The sequence below is a fragment of the Nicotiana tabacum genome, chromosome 23 (genome assembly GCF_000715075.1).
Source record: "Nicotiana tabacum cultivar K326 chromosome 23, ASM71507v2, whole genome shotgun sequence".
Taxonomy (NCBI): Eukaryota; Viridiplantae; Streptophyta; class Magnoliopsida; order Solanales; family Solanaceae; genus Nicotiana; species Nicotiana tabacum.
The window spans coordinates 55,280,108-55,305,535 of record NC_134102.1 but is presented as its reverse complement, the minus strand read 5'-3'; the positions used below and the strand labels follow the sequence as shown (position 1 = coordinate 55,305,535).

The 25,428-nt window shown below is 39.7% G+C and overlaps 1 protein-coding gene across 1 annotated transcript; it reads right to left on the bottom strand.

Annotated features, from left to right (window-relative positions):
• Positions 1–18,113: 18,113 nt before the first annotated feature.
• On the bottom strand, positions 18,114–21,380 carry LOC107830848 (pentatricopeptide repeat-containing protein At5g55740, chloroplastic-like). Its single transcript, XM_016658514.2, has one exon. It carries the CDS (start codon positions 21,228–21,230, stop codon positions 18,708–18,710), a length of 2,523 nt encoding a protein of 840 aa, XP_016514000.1. The 5' UTR covers positions 21,231–21,380; the 3' UTR covers positions 18,114–18,707.
• Positions 21,381–25,428: the final 4,048 nt, after the last annotated feature.

Below are 25,428 nucleotides of genomic sequence, written 5' to 3'. Positions count from 1 at the left end.
TTCTTCCACAACTGCTTCAACTTGTGTGGCGCTCCCATCACCATGTTAATATCGGGGATGTTTTGGTTGATTTCTATTTTTTAAGTAGGTAAAGAAAGGTTTTGGTAAGTGTTTGCTTCGGATATTTAGATGTTTCATCAGGTTTGTTCATCTTTCCACAGAATTCATGTGGTTGGGTGCATGACTCGTTGACATTAGGGTGGTTTCCTAATTGTGTGTCGATGCCAAGGATCGACTCACCTAAAGTTTATGCAATATGACCTATTTTTGCTCGAGTAGAGTGTTTCCTACTTTTGAGTTGGACCGAAGACTACGAAAAGTTATATCAGTTGACCTGACAAAGCCATTCTCTGAAACTAGAGAGTTTTGAAAAGAAGGTTCGGAAGGGTGTTCAAGACAACCCTCGTGTGCCATTTGTGTGATAGTGTACGGCCAAGACTCGATAGGAAGAAATACAATGACAGTATATGTAAAGCAGTAACAGATAAGGGTGTATCAATAATAAGCATGATAATAACCATAAAGAGCAAATAAAGCAGGTAAGCATGTAATTGCAAATTTAACTACAATTAGAGCAATGTACAAACAAATCTAAATGCCAAATTCAGTCTAAGTCTTCTAAGGTCCGAACCTAAGTATGAATACCCATCAGAGTCACCATGTTGTTGCACCATATTTTGCACTAGTCAAAACAAGATTCAGCTTGTGGTTTCTCTGTTGTTGATGAAAGAGAGTCGCCATATAATATTTAAAAGATATACTAGGGTACCTATTTAATTACTAAAGGTCATATTCTTTATTGGTTTGCTAACCGGTGAGATTATGGGTAAGGGTTCTTGCTCTTCTAAGGAAAAGGTTTAAGGCATCCCTTAAAATCTACCTAAGGTAGTTCCATAGGATTTAGACTCGTTTTAGGACTAATTGTTTATACTATGCCTTAACTAGTGTTCAAAAGAATATAGTTTACCATATATTAGGGAGTAATACCTAAAGGGAAGAGTGTAGTTTAAAGAGGATAGATTTTAAAGAAAAGCATTGGGAAAATAATGTTAGTATATATGCTTGAAAAGAATTTTGAAAGATAGGATGTTTGTATGAAAAAATGTGTAAAAGAGAAGCTAAGTTATAGCACTTTGTCTCCTAGAACATGGCAGTTCATATTACTCAAATGAAGTGAAAGTGTTATGAAAACAAACCTAAGATATACCTTGGTTTTAAATAGTAGACTTGAAGAAAACTGTTTGAAAGTCTTTGTTTTGGGGCAGCAACATTTTGATTTTAGAGAGGAGTAGATTCCTTTTAGAAAAGTTAGACTTCGTGATTCAATTCTGGTTTTTTCTTTTGAAAGACGGACTGTCGCTTTGTTATGCCTTCGAGTTTCAAAAATCTTTAAGAAAAGAGTTAGCCAAGAATACTGAATCAATAACAGTTCATAACTAGATGTAGAATTAATTGCTAACTAATGCTTCTTTTAGTCCTAAGTTCTTTGAGGCTTGCCTAAGTCACTTTATATGAGTTAAAAGATAAAATAAAGCATTGAGTCCAATATATAATTGTCATATAGATGTGAGATAAAATAACAGGAACACAGTAAAGAGTAACGACATAGTGAAACTGTAAAATAACGAAAGTAATAAATAAAGGAGCGAAGGGAAAGAAAAGACTTTGGGGGTTTGGGCCTCAAAGAGGCAAGCCCAGCAATAACAGGGACGAGCGATAGCTGACTCTGAACCTTCTAAGACATAGCAGAGATGGACTTGGGCCTGAGTTGTTAAAGAACTCAGCAGGCCCAAATCAGTGTACATATTCAAAAAGAAAAGAGAAGGTTATTAGAAAAAACAGTACTATATACATGCTCATATATAAAATTTACAAGCAAAGAATAAAGGAAAGGATCACTGACAGTATTTAAATACTGAGAAAGTCACACTAATGTGGAGGTTATGTATAGTAAATGATCAATATTGAACACCTTTCGTTGTCATTAAACATCAAACCCAAAGAAAGTAATAAGTGTCAATGAATTAAGGGCTAAGGAGAGAATTCTACTCAAGGTCGATGCCCCGTTTGAATCCCCCGACACTTCAAAGTTCCCAAGGGTCTCATGGCCAGGGCAATGCTTGTGCCGGGGAGAGCAGCCCAACCTAGAGTTAAACTCTACTCTCAAATACCTCTAACCACTAATAACTCATTCTTCCCCATAGATTTGAATGCCAATGAGACTCTTTCAATGCAAACTAACTACTATGACTTATAAAGTAAAAGTTTAAATTCCTAATGATAATGAATGTTGATCCTATATAGTTGATTCAATAAAAGACGAAACAGCAAAATAAAAATCCAAAATAATTATTTTTTGCTGCCCCAAATTTCGAGTTCCCAAGTGTTTTAACAATATTGTACTTTTCCATCTTTGCAGAGTACCTACATTTTGTTATTTTCTACATATAAAAAAAACTTATTAATTACCGTTGTTCGTTAATGAAGATTGCATTATGACTGTCAAACTTTGGTTAACGCTTTGTCACTACTAGAAATCCGATAAATTAACTTTGGTCGGTAATGGCCAATAACAGTTCAAAACGCGATCATTTATGTTTGGACGATATTTTAGGTGTCGGAAAGGTATACCGACTAAAGTTGGTCGGAAATTACCGACCAACTTTGGTCGGTCAATTAAATTCAAAAAAAAAAATATTGCAAAAATAACCGACCAAAGTTGGTCGGTATTTTAATTATGTAATCAAAAGATTCACCATCTTGGAATCGAACCGGGGTCTATACTGTGGCAGGATACTATTCTACCACTAGACCATTGGTGCATTTTAATTTAAGACTGTCGTTTATTTGATTTATACTCTTTAATTGTATTTTCGCACGAAAATAACCGACCAAAATTGATCGGTTTTATTAAAAAATAAAATTACCGACCAAAGTTGGTTGGTTTTTTAAAATGACCGGCCGAATTAACTGACCAACTTTGGTCGGTTTTTTAAATATTAATTTTTTTTATTTTAATTGAAAAACCGACCAAAGTTGGTCGGTTTCTTGAAAAATAAATTTTGCGGGACTCAAAAATAGTTTCCCGCATTTTTGCGCTAAAGAAAACCGACCAAAGTTGGTCGGTTTCGTAAAAAATAATTAAAAAATAAAATATTTTGAAAAACCGACCAACTTTGGTCGATTTTTTGGCCGGTTTTTTGACCGACCAAAGTTAATCGGTCGACCTTGATCGGTTCTTACGGAATTTCTAGTAACCTGTAATATGTGCCATTTACCTATATCACGCTTCACGACGCACAATTAAGGATTACATAGCTTCCAAGACTTTGATTGAGAATTCTGTTCAAATGAGCCTCAGTATCACAGTTCTATGACACAGAGACTTTGGGTAAAAACAAAAAAGAAACCCAACACGTGTACGACACTTAGTTTTAGATTATGGCACTGACCTTATTGTCATTCTAATGACAATACTCTCTGTGTGGTCGAGAAAACAAGATTTTAACTCCAGCTCATACAGAAACCACCTCATACATATTTTCGCAAGTGTCACACTAATATAGAATATTCGTATAAGTGTTATTCCTCCTTATTCTGAATAATTTCTGTTATAAAATATGAATCTCCGGCAATAAAGACCCCTAAAATAATATTAATTGTTGGCATTGTTTACCCGAAAAAAATGAATAGAGTTAAATTTATACGCAGTTCCGAAGATATGTGGTGCAACTTAATACAAAATGCAAGGATAAATAAAATGAGAATATAGACTCGGGAGAATGTAATCTAGACAAAGAAATCAAGAATAGTGAACCTTAGGATTTAACAATTAGAATCAATCTAAGAAATTGGAATAACCACTCTTTCTTGTAGAGGAAATAATACTTTCATTATAATGTAAATCTCAGAAAAAGATGTCCCGTCCAGAAATGATAACCAAGCCCTTTTATAGTGAAGGGGTTTGGCTCCAAGCATAATAAAAATAAACATTCAGTGGGAGACCCATGATAAATCAGCTTTTTCATAATTTCTGCCAAGATTTCCCTCCAGTGGGATTACAACGGCTTTTGTCTGCGAGATCGATCTTGCTTAGAATCCTTGATTTTGGTTCGAGCTTGATTTCGGCTCGAACTTGTGATCTTAGTTCGAGCCCGATAATGGTTCGAGCCCTCGAATTAATTCCAGGTCGATGTAGGTTGGTTTTTGGATTATCAGTACGATAGATCTACCCGCGTCATAGTTCGATCCTTGTTTGAGTTTGATTATGATATCGATCTCAACACGGACCGGCCTCCCCGGGTTCTAGGTTAGTTCGTGCTCCCTTCGCGACCTTACTTCGATATACCACCCTTCGAACCGTACCGGACACGCCAAGGCTGAAATCTATTTCGACCGTATACAGATAGTCCCCTCGTTTCTCAGAAAGAAATATGGCGAGAAATGATACGATTTTCAACAGCTCGGTCGGATTATATCTTGTCATTTCCATCAGGTTCGACCATGACGCATATGGTAGCTATCCCGTCTGTTTAATCTTTCAAGGTATTTAATGCATGTCAGGCGGTGGTCAGCCGCTGCTGATAATGAACCGCCGTCGCTTGAACCTATAAATAACTCTCACCTTTATCTTTTACCATTTTTACATCTTCTATCTTCTAGAATTTCTCAATTTCTTTTATACTCTCTAACTTACCAGAAAAGCTGTGATTTCTTTCCGAAAGAAACCCTCCTCAATTCTACCAAATCTCTATCACTTTCTTCTACTCCTTACCTTTGAATTCAAAAATGGCAAAAACATCGCAAACCGTTCCTCAGAAAGAGAAGGCTTCATCTTCATAGTGTGTCGCCGATGAGACACCGGCAGAACCACGGCCTGAGGAGTGTGTCCCCGGTGCGTGCGTCCTTACTTCAGATTTTAAAGTTGATAAAGGTTCATCGGTCCCTGGCCGGTGTGAGCCGGTATCGAGGTACATATGTTCGATAACCGAGACGCACCTCGATCTATTGAAGAAGGATTGCAATTGGGGCGAAAAAAAAGTAATAATACCTACCCCTGACGAAGATATCACTTCTCACGTGAAAGGGTTTTTGAACGTATATACTTACCCTTTCACTTTGGGTCCCCTCGATTTCGTCGTTATTGACTTCTGTCGACAATACCAGGTAACCTTAGGCCAGGTCCATCCTTCTTTGTGGCGGATCGTTATCCTGATTCGCTATTTCGTGAGCAAAATCGAGGGGATGTCGTTCACCCTCGATCATCTTATCTGTCTGTACCGTCCCCGACTTTTTCGGGGAGGGTTAATAAAACTCCAGCGTCGGGCTACCAAGGCTTTGTTCTCGAGTATTGACGAGGATAGGGACCGGGGTTGGATGAGCAGGTTCGTTCGAGTAAGGACTTCGGACCTGATCCCAACTGAAAAGATGCCCTTTCCCGAGGAGTGGAATATGAAACGTAAGTGTGATCTTGCTGTTGCTTCTATTTTGTTCTTTCATTTACTCTCTTATCGACACTCCTCTTTTCGTGATGTAGCGGTTCCCTGGATGCCCGGAGCAGTTCCCGACCTCAAGAATTGGGTTCGAGCTCTTGTTTTGACTTCCACATACGCCGAGGGCTCATGGCGTGATTTGTCTAGGGGTCGGTGGGAGGCAAAAAATCACGGTAAGCTTATTTCTCGGACTCTGACGAGGCGTTTCTCAAAATATTTTCTATAATGTTTACCATATGCAGGTTTGGGTAAAGACGTGGTCTTGAGGTCTCTGTCTAATGAGGAGGATGTTTCGACCTCCGTCCCAAAGCCGGTGAAGGAAAATAAAAGGAAGAGAGCCCCGTTGCCCGAATATCCAAAACCGAAGAAGAGGACGGCTTGTAAGCCGAACAAGAATGTTATTCCTTTGACCGTAGAATCCATTTTGCGCCTAAGGGATGAAGAAGAAGAAGAAGAAGAAGAAGAAGAAGAAGAAGAAGAGGACAATGAGTCCACGCTGGCGGTCTGAACGAAGAGAGTCACCGATGCTTCATCGCCGACTGGATCGACGATGTTCTATGGGGCTCCGCCTCAAACTGAAGATATATCGGAGAGAGGTTCAAATAGAGTCCCCAAACTATCGTATGTCGAAGACGCCTCTCATCGGAGTCAACCGGCAGGGGTTACAATCGAAGAGCCCCTCGAACCCCTCCGAGCCGAGGGGAATGCTCCGAGCGAGTCACTTGGGGCAGCGGCGATCGAGGATTCACCTACCTTTCTCGCTTTTTCCGCAGGAGTGATTCGGGAAGCTCAAGCTCTGGGGGCCCTCGATCTAGATAGGCCTCACGAAGAAGAGGATCCGTTCGTGATAAGTTTACCGGTATAAAGGATGTTGCCGGTACCGGTGATGAATCGGATCTTTTTCACGGTTTGCGGCAGGCCTTGAATCATGTGAGTTAAAAATCTTTTTGTTGGTACTGCCTTTATGTTCGTTTTTCATTAACTTCGCTTCTTGTTTCTTTGTAGGCTGCGGTAGTCCATCGAGAACAATGTTCTCGTTCCCAGAATAAGCTGGATCGATACGCGGCCGACCTAAACCGCACTACTGACGAGAGGAACTCTCTTAGACTTTCCTTAGGGCAGAGAGAGGAGGAAATAAAAGACCTCCGAACTGAGCTGGCCAAGGCTTATCGAGATCGGAATGATTTGTCTGAGCAGGTAATGATGCTTTTGAAAACCTATGGGTTCGATACCGGAACGATAGCTAACATTTCGGTCTCACAGCTGCAGCAAAAAATTGAGATGGTAGGGAAGCTTCGTGAGGAGGTCGATGTGATAAGGATGGAATCCTTGCAGTGGAAAGAAGGTATGGACCGCTTTGCTGCAGAAAAAGAGACTGCTCGAGCCCAGTTATCGTCGTCTGAAACCCAACTTCAAAAAATGAAGGAAAAAGGCTTGGTTCAAGCAAGAAGGATTGAGGAGCTTGAGGCTCGGTTGGCCTCAGTACTTGCCAAGGCCAAATCCGATGCTGAAACGGCAAAGGCCTCTGCGGATGCGCTCGTGGCCGTCTATCGGGCCGATGCTGAAGCTGCCCAGGTCCAGGCAAGAGAGGCAGCCGAATCCGCCGATGGTCGGGCGCATTGGGTCGCCGAACTTGCTAAGTAACAATCCAGAAGGGAAACTCTCTAGGAGATTCATGCTCGCGGCTTCGATCTCACGGAAGAGATAAAAGGGGCAAAAGAACTCGAAGCTGATGCTGAAGCTCTGGTATTCGATGATGATGACGATGACGATGGGAGCAAGAGCGGATCCAAAAATGGGGGGGGGAACTGATAAAGAAAAGACTTCTCCCATTCGAAAATTTTAGTTCTTAGTTTTTACGTTGTAATCACCCATGCAGATAAATTTGTGTATAGGCATATCTTCTCTTTCGCCGACTCGCTTTTGTTTTTTTTCCTGTGTTGCGAGGACTTTATTTGCCTTGTGAATATTTCCATAATGTTTTAAACCACTTAATCAAACTTGGACATTGTAGTCTATTTGGTCGAGTGAGTGTTTGCTCGAACTCGAAATAAAAAATAGCCCGTAGGCTTGATCGAGTGAATGATTCAAACTCGAAATTAATGTATCCCGCAGGCTTAATAGCCGAGTGAGTGTTTGCTCGAACTCAAAATAAAAAATATCCCGTAGGCGTGATCGAGTGAATGATTCGAATTCGAATTAATGTAGCCCGTAGGCTATTTGGTCGAGTGAGTGTTTGCTCGAACTCGAAAATAAAAAATAGCCCATAGGCTTGGTCGAGTGAATGATTTGAACTCGAATTAATGTAGCCCGTAGGCTATTTGGTCGAGTGAGTGTTTGCTCGAACTCAAAATAAAAAATAGCCCGTAGGCTTGGTGGAGTGAATGATTCGAACTCGAATTAATGTAGCCCGTAGGCTATTTGATCGAGTGAGTGTTTGCTCGAACTCGAAATAAAAAATAGCCCGTAGGCTTGGTCGAGTGAATGATTCGAACTCGAATTAATGTAGCCCGTAGGCTATTTGGTCGAGTGAGTGTTTGCTCGAACTCAAAATAAAAATTAGCCCGTAGGCTTGGTCGAGTGAATGATTCGAACTCGAATTAACGTAGCCCGTAGGCTATTTGGTCGAGTGAGTGTTTGCTCGAACTAGAAATAAAAAATAGCCCGTAGGCTTGGTCGAGAGAATGATTCGAACTCGAATTAATGTAGCCCATAGGCTATTTGGTCGAGTGAGTGTTTGCTCGAACTCGATATAAAAAATAGCCCGTAGGCTTAATGGTCGAATTATATCTTAATTCTTCGCACGTTATTACACGCCTGGGTTCGGGCCAACCTATATGAGCATGGCTCGCTTCGACCATTTGGCTCTTTACAGTTTTCCTATCGGGACCCTGTTGCTGTGAAATAACTCTCTTTCGGGGCCTCGGATATTATTGTAAATGCTGCACGACCAGTGGTTGCCTCATTAAAAACCTTGCCGAAAAACCTATTTGGGATAAAACCGGTCTAAGGGAAAAAGAGTGCAACGCATTCTTTCTGGCGAGAGATCCGTCCCTTGTTCGGACTTCTGCAGGGGTCAGTTTCAAGATATAAATGAATATGGAGAGGTTGTACCTTAACAGTAGTATCGTTTTAGATGTGATACATTCCAGTTGCTTGATAACTGTTCGCCGTTTATAACGCCGATCCTCTACGACCCCTTTCTGATGTCCTCGAGTACTTGATATGGTCCTTCCCAATTCGGTCCTAGCTTCCTTTCATTCGGATTTTGGGTATTGGTGGTAAGTTTTTTCAATACTAAATCCCCAGGCTTGAAATGGCGGAGCTTGGTTCTTCAATAATAATATATTTTGATTCGCTGCTTCTGGATGGCCATTCGGACGAGGGCAGCTTCTCGCCTTTCGTCCGATAGTTCGAGGCTTGTGTTCATAGCCTCGTTATTTGATTCTTCCATCGAGAATCGAAATCTGGCACTGGGTTCACCAACCTCGACTGGTATCAATGCTTCGGATCCATATACTAAAGAGAACGGGGTCGCCCCCGTACTGGATTTTGATGTTGTCTGATATGCCCAAAGGACTTCGGGTAGGATTTCTCTCCATCTCCCTTTAGCGTCGTTCAACCTCTTCTTTAAGTTTTGAATGACAGTTTTATTTGTTGATTCGGCCTGCCCATTCCCACTGGGGTGGTATGGTGTCGACAGTATCCTTCTTATCTTGTGGTCTTCGAGGAATCTTGTTACTTTGCCGCCAATGAATTGCTTTCCATTGTCACATACTTTTTCGGCGGGAATCCCGAATCGGCATATGATATGATCCCAAATAAAGTCTATAACTTCTTTCTCCCTTATTTTCTCGAACGCCTGCGCTTCAACCCATTTAGAAAAATAGTCAGTCATAAACAAAATGAATTTGGCTTTACCTGGAGTCGATGGCAGAGGGCCGACGATATCCATTCCCTATTTCATGAAAGGCCATAGGGATAGGACCGAATGGAGTTGTTCTCCGGGCTAGTGGATCATTGGTGAGAACCTTTGACATTTATCGCATATACGAACAAATTCCTTCGTATCTTTGCCCATATCAATCCAATAATACCCTGCTCTGATTATTTTTTGGACTAATGTGTCGGCTCCAGAGTAATTCCCGCAAATACCCTCACGCACTTCCCGTAAGACGTAATCGACATCCCCCGGACCCAAGCATACCGCCAACGGTCCATTGAACGTTCTTCGGTACAGTGTTCCGTCTGAAGCCAAAGTGAATCGAGCAGCTTTGGTCCGTAGGGTTCTGGAATCTTTAGGGTCCAATGGGAGTTTTCCGTTTTTCAAATATTCGATATACTTGTTTCTCCAATCCTAGGTTAAGCTTGTAGAATTTATTTCGGCGTGTCCTTCTTCGATTACCGATCTTGAAAGTTGAACAACATTCCCCGAGCCCGTGTCATCTACCTCGACCGACGACCCCAAATTCTCCAGTGTGTCGGCCTCATTATTATGTTCCCGTGGCACATGCCGTAAAGTCCATTGCTTGAAATGGCGCAAAGTGATAAGCAGTTTATCTAAATACCTCTGCATTCTACCTTCTCGAATTTCGAAAGTTTTGTTTACTTGACTCACCACCAGCAAGGAATCGCAGTTGGCTTCAATGATTTCTGCTCCCAAATTTCTAGCTAGCTCGAGACCTGCAATCATGGCTTCATACTCGGCCTCGTTGTTAGTCAATTTGATAGTTTTAATAGATTGCCTAATAATGCCACCCGTGGGTGGTTTCAAAACTATGCCCAGCCCGGACCCCTTTACGTTCGAAGCCCCGTCCGTAAAAAGGATCCATACCCCCGATGATGTACCTGATTTCAACAGTTCTTTTTCGACTTCGGGTACGAGGACCGGTGTGAAATTGGCCACGAAGTCTGCTAAGACTTGAGACTTGATGGCCGTGCGGGGTTGATATTCGATATTGTATCCACTGAGTTCGACGGCCCATTTGGCCAGTCGGCCTGATAACTCGGGTTTGTGCAAAATATTATGAAGCGGGTAAGTGGACAGTATGCATATGGGATGACACTGGAAGTATGGCCTTAACTTCCTCGAGGCGCTTATCAGTGCAAGCGCCAACCTTTCTAGGAGCGGATATCTAGTTTCCGCCTCTCCTAAGGTTCGACTTGTATAATAAACGGAGAATTGCGTACCTTGCTCCTCCCAAACTAGGACACCACTTACGGCGACTTTCGATACTGCCAAGTACAAACAAAGTTTCTCGTCCTCTTTTGGAGTGTGAAGCAGTGGTGCGCTTGATAGATATCGCTTTAATCCTTATAATGCTTGTTGGCACTCCGGGGTCCAAGAAAAATCATTCTTCTTTTTGAGTAGAGAAAAGAATTTATGACTTCGATCAGACGATCTCGAGATAAACCGGCTTAAGGCGGCGATTTGACCCGTTAGACGGCCTTGATTTTATCGGGGTTAATCTCTATTCCCCGATGTGACACCATGAAGCCGAGGAACTTGCCCGAACCGACCCCGAAGGCACATTTTTCGGGGTTGAGCTTCATTTTTTATTTCCTCAGAATCTCGAACGTTTCCTGCAAATGAATTAAATGGTCCTCTGCGCGTAGGGACTTGACCAACATGTCATCAATATAAACTTTCATTAATTTTCCTATTTGTTCTTCGAACATTTTATTCACTAGGCGTTGGTAAGAGGCCCCTGCATTTTTTAGCCCGAAGGACATCACATTATAACAATACGTTCCATATTTGGTGACAAATAAGGTTTTTTCCTGGTCCTCCGGGTTCATCTGTATTTGATTATACCCGGAATAGGCATCAAGAAAAGTGAGGATCTCGTTGCCGGCCATGGCATCGATCATGCGATCGATGTTGGGCAACGGAAAAGAATCTTTAGGGCATGCTTTGTTCAAATCCTTATAGTCCACACACATTCTAAGTTTGTCCCCTTTTTTAGGGACTACAACTACGTTGGCTAACCATTCGGGATATCTTACCTCCCGAATGGATCCTACTTTGAGAAGTTTGGTTACCTCGTTCTTTATGAAGGCGTTCTTTCTGTCGCACTGGGGTCTTCTTTTTTACTTTACCGGTCTGAACCTAGGGTCCAAACTTAGCTGATGCGTCATTATGTCCGGCGGGATCCATGTTATATCTAAATGGGACCAAGCAAAACAATCGATGTTATTGATAAGAAATTGAACGAGTTTCTTCCTGAGTTCAGGGATCAACCCCGTTCCCAAGTATACCTTTCGCTCGGGCCGGCGCTCGATCAATATGACTTGCTCTAGCTCCTCGATCGTCGATTTTATAGCGTCGGAATCATCGGGAATTACAAACGATCGAGCGACCCTTTGGTCTCCATCCTCTTCGATTTCCTGGTTGTCTGGCTGGGTTGAAGCCGATGTCTGTGATTGCTATTTGGTGTCCCGTTCTCCTTCCGGGCCTGATCCTTTTATCGGTGAAAGTGAGGACACTGGTTTGGCTTCGTCGACGGCGAACATTTATTTTGTGGCTGGTTGTTCTCCGTACACCGTTTTGACATCTCCCGACGTCGGAAATTTAAGGACCTGGTGTAGGGTCGAAGGCACAGCTCTCATGTTGTGGATCCATGGCCTTCCGAAAAGGGTGTTATACCTCATATCGCCTTCGATCACATGAAACTTTATTTCCTGGACGGTTCTGGCCACGTTTATTGGTAAGACTATCTCTCCTTTGGTGGTTTTGCATGCCATATTGAACCCGTTTAGGACCAGAGTTACAGGTACGATCTGATCCTGTAGGCCGAGCTGCTCCACTACCTTCAATCGGATGATGTTGGCCGAACTACCTGGATCGATCAACACACGCTTAATTTTAGCTCTATTTACGAGTACGGATATTACCAACGCATCGTTGTGAGGTTCGATGACCCCCTCTGCATCTTCATCACCAAAGGACAGAGTCCCCATGGGTGCGTAATCTTGAGTCCGAGATCGCTTTTCCCTCAACATCGATGTTTTAGTGCATTTAAGCATTGGTCCCCGGGGTGTATCGATGTCGCCAATGATCATGTGGATAACGTGTTGTGGTTCTTCTTGCTCGTTTTGCTTGCCGAAATCCCTACTTCTAAAATGGCTCTTTGCCCTATCGCTCAGAAACTCCCGAAGATGCCCTTTGTTAAATAGGCGAGCTATTTCCTCTCTCAGTTGCTTGCAATCTTCCGTTCTGTGGCCATGGGTACCATGGTATTCGCACGTTTGATTGGGATTTCTTCGGGCATGATCGGTCTGCATTGGTCGAGGCCATTTAGTGTCTTCGATGCGTCCGATGGCCGACACGAGGGCGGATGCACCAACGCTGAAGTTATATTCTGATAATCGAGGTGCTTCTATAGGCTCGGCATATTTATCGAAGCCGCCCTTACTCATAAGCCCTCGAGAATTTTGTCCCCGATCAATTCTTTGATTGTTCCGAACTGCGTTGCGTGTTGAACCGTTGTTCACTCGATCGGCGACATACGGTCGATATCGGTCTCTATTCGACCTTTGTTCTCTGTCGATCTGCTTTTGATTAATAACTGTCTTGTTCTGATGAACAGATCCATACGGGGCCCCCGACTGATCATCCCCGACCCTAATTTTTGATTGATATCGGTTGTGCATATCTGCCCAAGTTACCGCTGGATACTCGATCAAATTTTATTTCAGACGATGTGATGCTGTTGAACTTAGCTCGTTCAACCCTTGGGTGAAAGCCTGTACGGCCCAGTCGTTTGTGACCGGGGGTAATTCCATGCGTTCCATTTGAAACCGAGATACGAATTCCCTCAGTATTTCTCCCTGCCTTTGCTTTACTTTGAAGAGGTCTGATTTTCTCGTTGCAACCTTTATGGCACCAGCATGCGCTTTTATGAACGAATCTGCTAACATGGCAAAAGAATCGATGGAATTCGGTGGTAAATTGTGGTACCAAATCATAGCTCCTTTCGAGAGGGTCTCCCCGAACTTTTTTAACAGCACGGATTCGATCTCATCATCTTCCAAATCGTTGCCTTTTATGGCACATGTGTAAGAGGTGACATGTTCGTTAGGATCGGTCGTACCGTTATATTTGGGAATTTCGGGCATACGGAATTTTTTGGGGATTGGCTTCGGTGCCGCACTCGACGGAAAAGGCTTTTGTATGAATTTTTTCGAATCAAGCCCTTTTATCATTGGTGGAGCCCCTGGGATTTGGTCGACCCTGGCATTGTACGTTTCCACCTCTTGTCATTTGCTTCGACTCATTTTGTGAGTTCTTCGAGCAATTTAGTAATTCCGGGAGTAGTCCCCGATTCCTGCTCGTTAGATTTCACTATGGCAGGCTCTATTCTGGGGGTGATTTCTCGAAGTGAATTGGAAACCGGCCTGCTATGTGCACGAGTTTGGCTTTGTAGCTGAGCTATCGCTACTTGTTGGGCTTGCAACATTTCGAAGATCATGCGTAAGCTTGCCCCGATTTCTCCTGGGCTTTGGGTGTCTTGGGCTATGGATCGAGCACCGCCCTGAATACTTCTTTCTGGTTCGGAACGCTGGCTTGCTTCCAAAGCAATTTGTGAATTGACATCCAGTGGTATTTCGGCTCGAATCTCGGGTGCTTGGATTCGAGCCTCGGGTGGTGCCAAGTTGTTGGTTTCATCTTGAAGGCCGGCTTCGTAATCGGTCGGTGAAGCCATTCGGTCGGTTGCTATTTGTAGTCGACCCTGAATTGAAGATGTTTTCTGAAATGAGTGACCCCTCAGCCGCACGGTGGGTGCCAAACTGTTTACCCGAAAAAAATTAATAGAGTTGAATTTTTACGCAGTTCCGAAGATATGTGGTGCAACTTAATACAAAATGCAAGGATAAATAAAATATGAATATAGACTGGGGAGAATGTAATCTAGACAAAGCAATCAAGAATAGTGAACCTTAGGATTTAACAAATAGAATCAATCTAAGAAATTGGAATAACCACTCTTTCTTGTAGAGGAAATAATACTTTCATTATAATGTAAATCACAAAAAAAGATGTCCCGTCCAGTAATGATAACCAAGCCCTCTTATAGTGAAGGGGTTTGGCTCCAAGCATAATAAAAATAAACATTCAGTGGGAGACCCATGATAAATCAGCTTTTTCATAATTTCTGCCAAGATTCCCTCTAGTGGGATTACAATGGCTTTTGTCTGCGAGATCGATCTTGCTTAGAATCCTCGATTTTGGTTCGAGCTTGATTTCGGCTCGAACTTGGGATCTTGGTTCGAGCCCTCGAATTGATTCCAAGTCGATGTAGGTTGGTTTTTGGATTATCAGTACGATAGATCTACCCGCATCATAGTTCGATCATTGTTCGAGTTTGATTATGATATCGATCTCAACACGGACCGGCCTTCCCGGGTTCTAGGTTAGTTCGTGCTCCCTTCGGGACCTTACTTCGATATACCACCCTTCGAACCGTACCGGACACGCCAAGGCTGAAATCTATTTCGACCGTATACAGGCGTCTTTCTTTTTCCTTAGTATCGTACAATAATTTTGGTATTTTTGGTAAAAATACATTGATTTATTGCATTTTCTTTTTAAGAATCCTAAACCTAAGGTGGCATTAATTGTTGATTCTTCTTTTTCCTTGTATCATAGGAAATTTGTTAAGAGAATTCTTAATCCAAAGCGATATTAGAGAATCCGACCTTTTTACACTACTTCAGCAATTTTGGTTCTTCCAACCAAAAACAAAAAAAAAAAAAAAATCATATTCACGATGACAATTTTATCCAATTCAGAATGCACTAACCAAGGATAAAAAAGGCAAATATATTTTGCTAAAGACATTCGTGATTTTATATTATTATTATTATTATTAGATAATTTTAATGTACGTGTGTTACACGTATTTTTCCGTGTAGATCATTAAAATGATATGTCAAGATAGTGAATTTTATCATGCGAAATTTCATATGTGCTTAAATATGGTAATTGAAACACATCTATTGAAACAAAATGTGATTGATCAAAATTTGTATTACAGTATAATTGTTAGCAGATTTTTCAAAGAAAGAGGCGGAACTTATATTTAAAAAAAAGAAAGGAACAGACTCCATTCGACAATATTGCCTTCAAATGTAAATTTGGTATTGAGAGATATACTTTTCCTGGCTTTATCAAGCCCTTAGTCTAGTGAGTACTAAAATTGAGATAAAGATTTTGTAAAGAAGAACCTAACAAGTTTTTATTTCAAGGTTTTGTGCTTTTATAATAACATAAAAAAAAAATATAAAGATTTATGATTAAAAAACATGTATTTTGAAATATTTTTTTGTTTCTAATGTGAACATGAAGATTTGGAACAAAACTTGTAAGGTTGGAAAGGAGGTTCACTATTTGCATTATACCACCGTACAAAAATATAATAAAATTATTCGTAAACTGAAAAGCTAATAAAAGGAAACAATAAAGTTCTTTAAAACAATTAGGTTCTTTAATTAAGTAAGAGGTCAATGATTAGTACAAGAAAATAATGAGTTTATAAAATAATATATAATTTTTTCAACTATGAATATTTGTTATTTTTTTATTTTTTCTGATATTCTTTATGAAACCTGAATGTGATTACTAAAAGATGTGTACCAATTGTCGTAATATTGGCATAGGCGAACAAACCAGTAGGTAAAATTATTTGATGGCTTTCCCTCTCGAGAAGTATTGCTTATCAAAATTAAATGAGCATAAAAAGCTGTTGAACCCCATAATAAACCTTAGAAGAAGCTCATATGCTAGGTAATTGAAAACATGAAAAATAAACACAAATTAACAACAGCATTTGAGATATGAATGGGTAATATACATCATAGACTATTTCATCTGGGTCAATGTCATCCAAACTCCTAAAAATTACAACATAAAAAGAAGAATTAGCATATTCCAGATCTTTTTATATAAAGATTACGTGCCTTTTCTTCTCAACTCAAGGATATTAAAATGTAGATTAAGTGAACTCAAACGAAATTTTCTGAAAATGTTGCTGTGTATAAAATAAAAAACTAAAACTAATACTAATAAATAAGAAACAAACAAATAGTTGGAGAATATTGAAGAACAAGAAAGAAAATCGGATACGGATACGTATTCAAGTATTATATCAAATTAACTTTATAAGATGTAAAGTGTTTGGTAAAAACGAAAAATAAAAAGTGAAGTGAAAAATTACTTATGTCGGTGGTGCTTCTACTTTAGAGTATATGAAGGTTATGAGTGAAATTCTGTCCAACTATTCCTTTATATATACACCTAGATTAGTACGTAATTTTGTGGTTCAAATAAGGAATAATTCATATAAGGTAAATTCTAAATGATTTTAATGTTCCAACTATTAGGTATGGTTTGAATAAGGGAAAACTAAAATTACAATTTTGTCTAATGTAAAATGCATATTTAAAGGGTAAAAAAGACGAACGATATTTTGTTAAAGACTTTCGTGCTTTTAATATAAAGATAGATACATGATATCATATGATAATTATGTTTTGAAAAGGCTTCTGCATACATAAAAGAGAGGAATATTTAGGGGTTTGATTCACTCGGATCGGATAATGTGTCGGGTGTCAATGACGTGGGCTTGGGTCGTGATAGTAGTTATCCTCGTTAGTGGGCGGTCACAGTTGAGTTCAACTAACTTTTCTCACATGGTTTTCTGACTACATGAGGGATTCCAGTGCTACATCTGGCCTGCAGTCTCATGATTCTGAAGCAAAAAGACATCAAATAGAAAAACAAGAGACCAATAATCATTGAAATAGGAAATTTAATCAGTACTATTTTCACATAACGTTTTGTGTTATTTAAAAGTATGTATTAACATATGTTTTTATTATTTTGGACAGCTTACTCAAAGATATCAATTCTTGATTACAGTTTTAGAGAAGTTGATATACGCAATTCATTACAACCAGTGGCAGACCAAGGATTTTGTGCAAGCGGGTCCAATCTTAGAAGTACATAACTTTAGTCATAAAATAGTAGTTGTCAAGTGGGTTCAAATAAAATATTTATATAAAATTTACGCAGCTTTAATCCTAATTTATACATATACACAGTATTATTTTTTGATTAAGCGGGTTCAGTTGAACCCGCTTGCCACCACGTGCGTCCGCCACTGCATATACACAATATTATTTTTTGACGAAGCGGGTTTAGTAGAACCCGCTTTCCACCATGTGCGTCCGCCACTGATTACAACATCCATGACCATGTTTGTAAAAACCCTCTTTACTTCCTAGATGGATAAACAACATTATTCCAGACCGACAAGCATCAAGATTGAAATGCCATTGTCGCATTTAGTTCCCCTCTAAAAGAAATATTTGCAACATAACATATGGTAGTATCAATTACCTTGTGGATCAATGCATAAAAGAGCATTCATCAACTTGAACCATATATGTTAGAGCCTCACTTGTGCTGTCATCCTAGAAAAGTTTATCTAGATTTGTTTCTCCATTTTCTTGCAAACAATAGATAGATGGCAGTGCCCAACTTTCATGGAAGGCTGTGAATCAGTAGAAGAATGAAAAAGGATACACAGAAAGCATTTGTGGTCCAACACATTGAACTCATTTTTCAGGGTAAATGCTTGTCACTAGAAAAAGATGCCAAACTGTATACTTATACAGCAGACTCAATAGTTTTAAAGATTTCCATTTTGTCTGTAGTACCACAACCTAGAACAATGGAAGGAATTCCTTTAGAAAACTCATGTTGGATCATCTCTGTCCTCAATCGATTTCCACTGCTTCACAAATGGAGAGGCAGGCTGTCCAATCCATAAATCAATCCTTGTCGTGAATCAAATGATTGAAGTACAGTTGCTTGTAGGAAATGTCCACTGCTTGTTCCACGAGGATAGGACTTCACTTGACCATATCCAAGTTGCGGCTAGCACACCGAAGAAATCATTTCACTCACAAAGAATAATGTTGTCTCATCTAATTCTCTTATCCATCAGGAAAATTGGTATATTCTGGTCCAGCATAAAAGCTTTAATGTTGTCTCCTGAAGACGAACGCAAATATGTTACCTCACAGGTGATTACATGCTTTGACATTCTCGTATGTTGGGGCTCTTCTCGTCCTCAAGCCATATTTAACCTCTAAAGATTGTCACCTTGAAAGTGTCTGATTAACATGAGCTTAGTTTGCAAATTGATACCCTCAGCTGTCGAAAGAGAGTCTAGTAAGCTGCATTTCCCAATCCAGCAAAGCCAATATTGTACTTATTTCCTGTATGTGTGAATGCCACCTGTCTCCTGAAACAAACATATGAAACTCTGTTCCAACTTGAATCCAACTGTATCCAGGTCTTTTCCTAAGACCCTTTTTTTTCATCAAATCCCTTAGTTTAGAGACTTCATCCCATCTTCCAGTTGTTGCATATGCATTTGAAAGTGAGACATAGTGTCCTGAATTATCTGGTTCCATCTTAATTAAAAAATTAGCTATATGTTCCTCTACTTCTGTCTCTCCGAGTTCTCTACAAGCCACAAGTAGTGATTCAAAAACATTTGCATCAGGTTTGAAAGGCATCTTCTGAATGATCTGCATAGCTTCATAGAGATCACCGCCCCTAGAGAGAAGACTGATCATACAACCATAATGTTCCAAACTTGGCTTCATATTATACAAAGAGACCATGTCATAAAGAACAGCTAAACCTTCTTTTACCAGTCCAGCATGACAACAAGAGGATAGGACACTAGTGAAGGTTATGCTGTCTGGTTTCACGCCTCCCTTGCATAGACGTTTGAACAACGCAAGAGCTTCTACAGCACAGCCATGCAAAGCATAACCAGATATCATAGCATTATACAAGGGTAATTCCTTTTCTGGGATCAGATTAAAAACGCATTTCGCACAATTTAGATTTCCGCATTTCGCATACATATCAACTAATGAAGTTGCCACTGGAAGAGATAATGGAATCTTTTGCCTTAAAATGTATCCATGAATGGCTCTTCCATCGTGCAGTGATGCTATATTTATAGAAGCTGAGAGGGAAGCAACAATACTTGCACTATTTGGTCGATAACCTGCTTCAAGCAGCTTTTTAAAATATGTAAGGGCCTCACTACTGTAACCATTTCGAGATAGACCACTGATAAGAGTAGTGTAAGTAACTATATTAGGGTCTAAACCAACAGCTTTCATTTGTGTAAACATGTCTATGGCCTCATTTATCTGTCCATTTCTTAAGAAACCAAGAATTACGGAATTCCAAGATATGGTATTTTGCGGTAGACCATACAGCTGCATCTGGTAAAACAATCTTAACGACTCACCACTCAAACCCATTTCTGCATAAGAAGCCAATAACGCATTCCACAAAATTAGATCTTTCTCTTTGGTGTAGTCAAAAACCCGTCTTGCATCAGGAATTTTCTCACATTTGGCATACATATTTATAATACCACTAGCCACAATTACATCCTTGTCAAAATTGTGTCTGATACAAAAACAGTGCCCCTCTTTGCCAAGCTTTAAATTCCTTAAATCTGCTGAGGCAGATAATATTGATGACAGTGTCACAGAGTCAAACCTAAAGCCTTTCAATCTCATCAAACAAGACAAGCTGAGAGCCTTGTCAGTCTGACCAGATTGTACATAACAAGATATTAACAAGTTCCATGTTACCACATCTTTCTCAATCAGCCTATCAAATATTAGCTCAGCATCATCAACCAAACCAACTTTAGCATAAAAGTTTATCAGAGAACTCCCCAAAATGTTATCTAAATCTAATCCACTCAGAATAGATATAGCATGTGCTTGCTTACCTTCTTCCAAAGCACATAAATTGGCGGAAGCTGAAAGAAGGCTTGACAGAGTTACACGAGTTGGTTCAATCCCTTCAGTCCTCATATCATAGAAGACTCCAATAGCTTCCTCATTGTATCCGTTTTGCATATAACTCACAATTATTGAGTTCCAGGCAACTACATTTCTTTCAACCATACAATCAAAAACCTTTCTTGCATCGGTCAAAACCCCACATTTTCCATACATATCAATGAGACTACTCGCTACAAATACACAACCTTCAAAACCTAATTTCAAGACATGCCCATGAACACATTTCCCAAAATCAACAAAATTTAGGGCACCACAAGCTTTCAGAACATTTGGGAGAACAAAATTGTCGCCTAAAACGCCATTTTCTAGCATTTCAACGAATCTCCACAAAGCTTCTTCTGACAAATTCATCCTGCAACCTAGTCCAATAATTGCCGCCCAAGAAAACACATTCTGTTTTCTCATTCTGCAAAACAGATGGTTGGAAACGTCAAAAGCATCACACTTTGCGTAGAAAATCACAAGCTTTGTCTCAATGTACTCATTCTTGGCAAAGAAATCACCATTCTTCAGAATCTTTGAATGAATTTGCTGACCCAATTGAAGGTCTCGCTCGTAGACACAGCCTTGGAGGAGTTCACCATAGAACTCAGGTCCAACGTACAGACTTCGGTACTCCATTTCGTTGAGAAGGTCCGCAGCTTCTTGAAGTTGACCTTCTTTGCATAGAGACCCAATGCGTTTGAAGTAAGATTTATGGAGACGTTTATCGTTTCTGCCATCTTCTTGGTAAGTTATGAAATGAGTGTGTGGGAGGTTGAGAGATGTTTTCCGTTTAAGGGTAAGGGTGTGTGGGTTTGTGGTGGGGTTAATGGGCAGTGAAGCCATGCATGTAGCAGCTGCTTAATTGTATCGTCTGAACTCTGAAAAAGAGTACAAGATGGATATGGTGATCATTTAGGCCATACAAAACACTTACGGTGTTTTTGTCATTTTAGCACCTACAACAAAGAGTACAAGTTTCTTTCATCTTGTTTTCTCCTCTTCTCGTAATACTTAGTGAAATTTCTATTTGTATGTTTAGCTTGAGATTTATTTCTAGTCGAGCTAAAAGCTCACACACTACTCCATTGCATTGCGTTCAAAAGAAATGGGAATTTGTACGTGTAACGATCCGACCGATCGTTTTGATTACTAGCTTTTCTTTTTGTGTTTCGAGACTTTTCACGGCTCTATTTTGATGATTGCATATGTGGTCCGTGTCGAAATTCGAAAAATATAAATGTGAATTTTTAAAGAAACTGAGATTTTTGACTTTAAAAATGACTAGAGTCACGGTCAACGTTTTTGGTAAAGGACCTCTGATCGATTTTTTGACGATTTTGGTAGGTTCGTATGATGATCTTGAACTTGTACATATGTTTGGTTGGGGTCCTGAGTGAACTGAGCGCATTTCAGCGCATTATGTGAAAATTTGGAAATTCGGTTTTAATATTGAAAATCTTAAGTTTTGATGATCGATTTGTGATTCTAGATGTTATTTTGATGATTCGAGGCAACGGGCAAGTTGGTATGATATTATTACTTTTGTGAGAATATTTGGGTTAGAGCAAGAGGGGCTCAGACGAGTTTCGGATGTGTTTCGGATAGTTGAGAAACAACTGGTGTGTTGAACCTACAGATCTCACATTTGCGAGGATCTTTCTGCAAATGTGAGCATCACTTTTGCAAGTGATGTCTCGCATTTGCGAAGACCGGTCTGGGTCAGGCACTTTACATTTACGAAGTTGGCATCCCAAATGCGGATAGGGGTGGGCTCACATTTGCGGTGAAACAGTCGCATTTGCGACATTGTGCTTAGGAGGGATCTTCGCATTTGCGAAACTTTTCTCACATTTGTGGAGTGCCGAGTGTTCGCACTTGCGATATTAGTAGCTTAGGGAATGATTCACAATTGCAACCAGTTGCGAACGTCGCATTTACTTGTTCGCAATTGTTATATCTGCAGCTGGGTAAGATGTGGGGATTTCGAGATTAGATCATTTTATACCATTTTCAACCCTAAATTCCATAGAGGTGATTTTTGAAGAGCATTTCCTTTCTAAAATCATTGATAAGCAACTCTAACTTATTTTCAATTAATTTCAATTACTTTTTCATGAATTTTAACATCAAATCTATGAATTTCAAAGCAGAAAATGGGGGGTTTTGGGTAGAATTTAAGAGTTTTGTACAATTGAGATTTAGACCTCAAATTGAGGTCGAATTTTGAAATAAATCACATATCCGGACTCGGGGGTAAATGGGTATCCGAGATTTGGTCCGAATCTCGGATATCGACCATGTGGGCCTGAGTTGACTTTTGTTGACTTTTTTAATTATGGTCAAAATCGATTTTTTTTTCATTCGTGGTTAGTTTCTAAAGCTTATTTTGAATTTTTTGAATGATATTTGGCTAGATTCGATTGGTTTGGAGGCTGGTTCTAAAGGAAAAGTCATGGTTGATAGTTGATTGTGTTCCGGAATAAGGTAAGTATTTTGCCTAGCTTTGTTGGGGAAATTTTTCCTACTAAATAATATTGTTTGCTACATGCGAGGGTGGTGCATATATGAGGTGATGAGCGTATATGCATGTGCCAGGATTTTCATGCTCGGGAGGGGGAATTATATGTTTCTTTGTGACTTATTGAACTTGGTGATCCCTTGACTTATGCTTCATTTAATTCTATGACTAATGAACTTAATTATCTGTGTTAGGAATCATGTTAGAACGTATGGCATCTTAAAGGGATTTAATGTGTTGTCCTTGAGACTGTTTTCATACTTAATTTGACTGTAGCGTCATGAACACCCATCTATACATGTTATTGTCATGCCACTTGAGCTTCTTTATCTATAATATGAGATGATGATTAGGGCCTTAGGACTATGTTTGTGTCACGACCCCAAAATTCCACCTAAGGTAGTTGTGATAGCACCTAGTTTCTGAGACTAGGTAAGCCTAACATTCATGAATAACTTAACAGAATTTAACAACTAGATAATATGATAATTCAAAAAAAAAATCATAATAACTCAAAACAGAACATTTGTATTCAAATTCCCAAAACCGGTGGAACTGAGTCATAAGCTCTACAGAGATAGTCTAAAAAACCTCTAACATAACACTGTATGAGTAGAAGATAAAAAATAGTAAAAGTAATGATTGAAGATGACTCCGAACCCTGCGAGCACCAAGCAGGTATACCTTGAAATGTCCGGAATGTATAGCCAAATCACTAATGCCTAGCATGGGATGAAGTACCTGGATCTGCATAAAAATATGCAGAAGTGTAGTATGAGTACACCATAACGGTACCCAGTAACTATGAAGCCTAACCTCGGTAGAGTAGTGACGAGGCCAAGTCAAGACACCTAATAGGATAAGAGAAACTAAACAAGGTATAACATAAACGAATAATGGAAGATGGGGAAATAATTAGATATAAGATTGTTCAATAATGTAAGCTAACACGAAATTTAAAGAAATAAAGGCAACAAGGAGTGATCACATGAAAGAATTACAAGTAATCAGTACGGACAAATGCAAGTAAGGCAAATAAAGAGACAACAAAACTGTTCAACCAATAAACCTCTTTAACATTGAATAACAACAAAAATAACAACCGAGGTACCGTCTCGTCTACATATTTCTGAATTTAAATCACAACCTTTCATTATACCGCCACATGAGCCTTACATTAAGATATTTTTGAATAAAATATTTTTCCTGAAATAGCTACACACACTTTTTCCCCTTATATCGCCGCGTGTCTTCAATTAATTCCCTTACTAGTAACACGCACATAAAATTCCCATCTTATATCGCCGCATGCACATTAACCCCTATCCTTATACCGCTACATGCGGATCAATATCACAACACAATAACAACACGCCCCACAAGTGCCCATATGCCACAACTTTCAAAAATCAACAATACCGAGGATACAACAAAATATAGCCCACGGCTCAACCACGATACGAACAAGAATCTGAACAATAAAAAAATTAAGTGAGAATTTCTCAACAAGGAAGATATCTCAATAACAAAAAACTTCAAACAAGAATAAACCGACAATAAAGGAGGTAACATAACAATAAGAGAAATAACAAAGGCAATTAAGGCATATAAGAGCATGTTTGACAATAAAGGATAGAGCATGTGATAACAACATCAAGTAAAGCATGTAAGAGAAATTTAACAATGGAAGATCAAACATGATATTTTAATTTCTAATTAAATGCATGAAAGAGTCTAAGAGCCTAAACCAGTCAAAATACCATATATAAGCCCGTGTACACACTCGTCACCTCATGTACACGACTTTCACATAATCTAAACAACACAATTCAACCCAAGTCCTGAGGGGTAGTTTCCTTCACACAAAGTTAGACAAGATACTTACCTCAAACAAGCTAAATCAACCCACTAGTAAGTCTTTCCCGCGTAAATCCAACTCTGGACGGCTCGAATCTATCCAAAATAACTTAATACCATAAATATAAACTATAAGAAATAATTCCGGATAATAAAGTTGCAATCTTTAGAGAAAATCAAAAAATCAACCCCGGGCCTGCACCTCGGAACCCGACCAAACTTACAAAATTCGAATACTCATTCAATAACGAGTCCAACCATACCAAAATTATCCAATTAAGACCTCAAATCACCTTTCAAATCCTCATTTTTTTTTGCTTTAGGAAGTTTTACAACGATTCCCCCATTTCTTCACTTCAATTTACTAAATAAATGATAATAACTAAGATGGAATCATGAAATATTAACAAATCCGAGTCAAAAATATTTACCCCAATCCAAACCTTGAAAATCCCCTTCAAAATTGCCCAAAACTGAGCTCTCTACCTCAAAATGTGATATAATAACTCTAACCCTTGAAGTGGGGTTTTAACAGTCTGCCTAGTGATTTGCCTTATGCTATCGCAGACAAACCCACGCTATCGCAAATAACAACTACCTGTTCCACCAAAAATGCCTTACGCGAACGCGATACTAGAGTCACGAATGTGAGGAACACATGCGCCA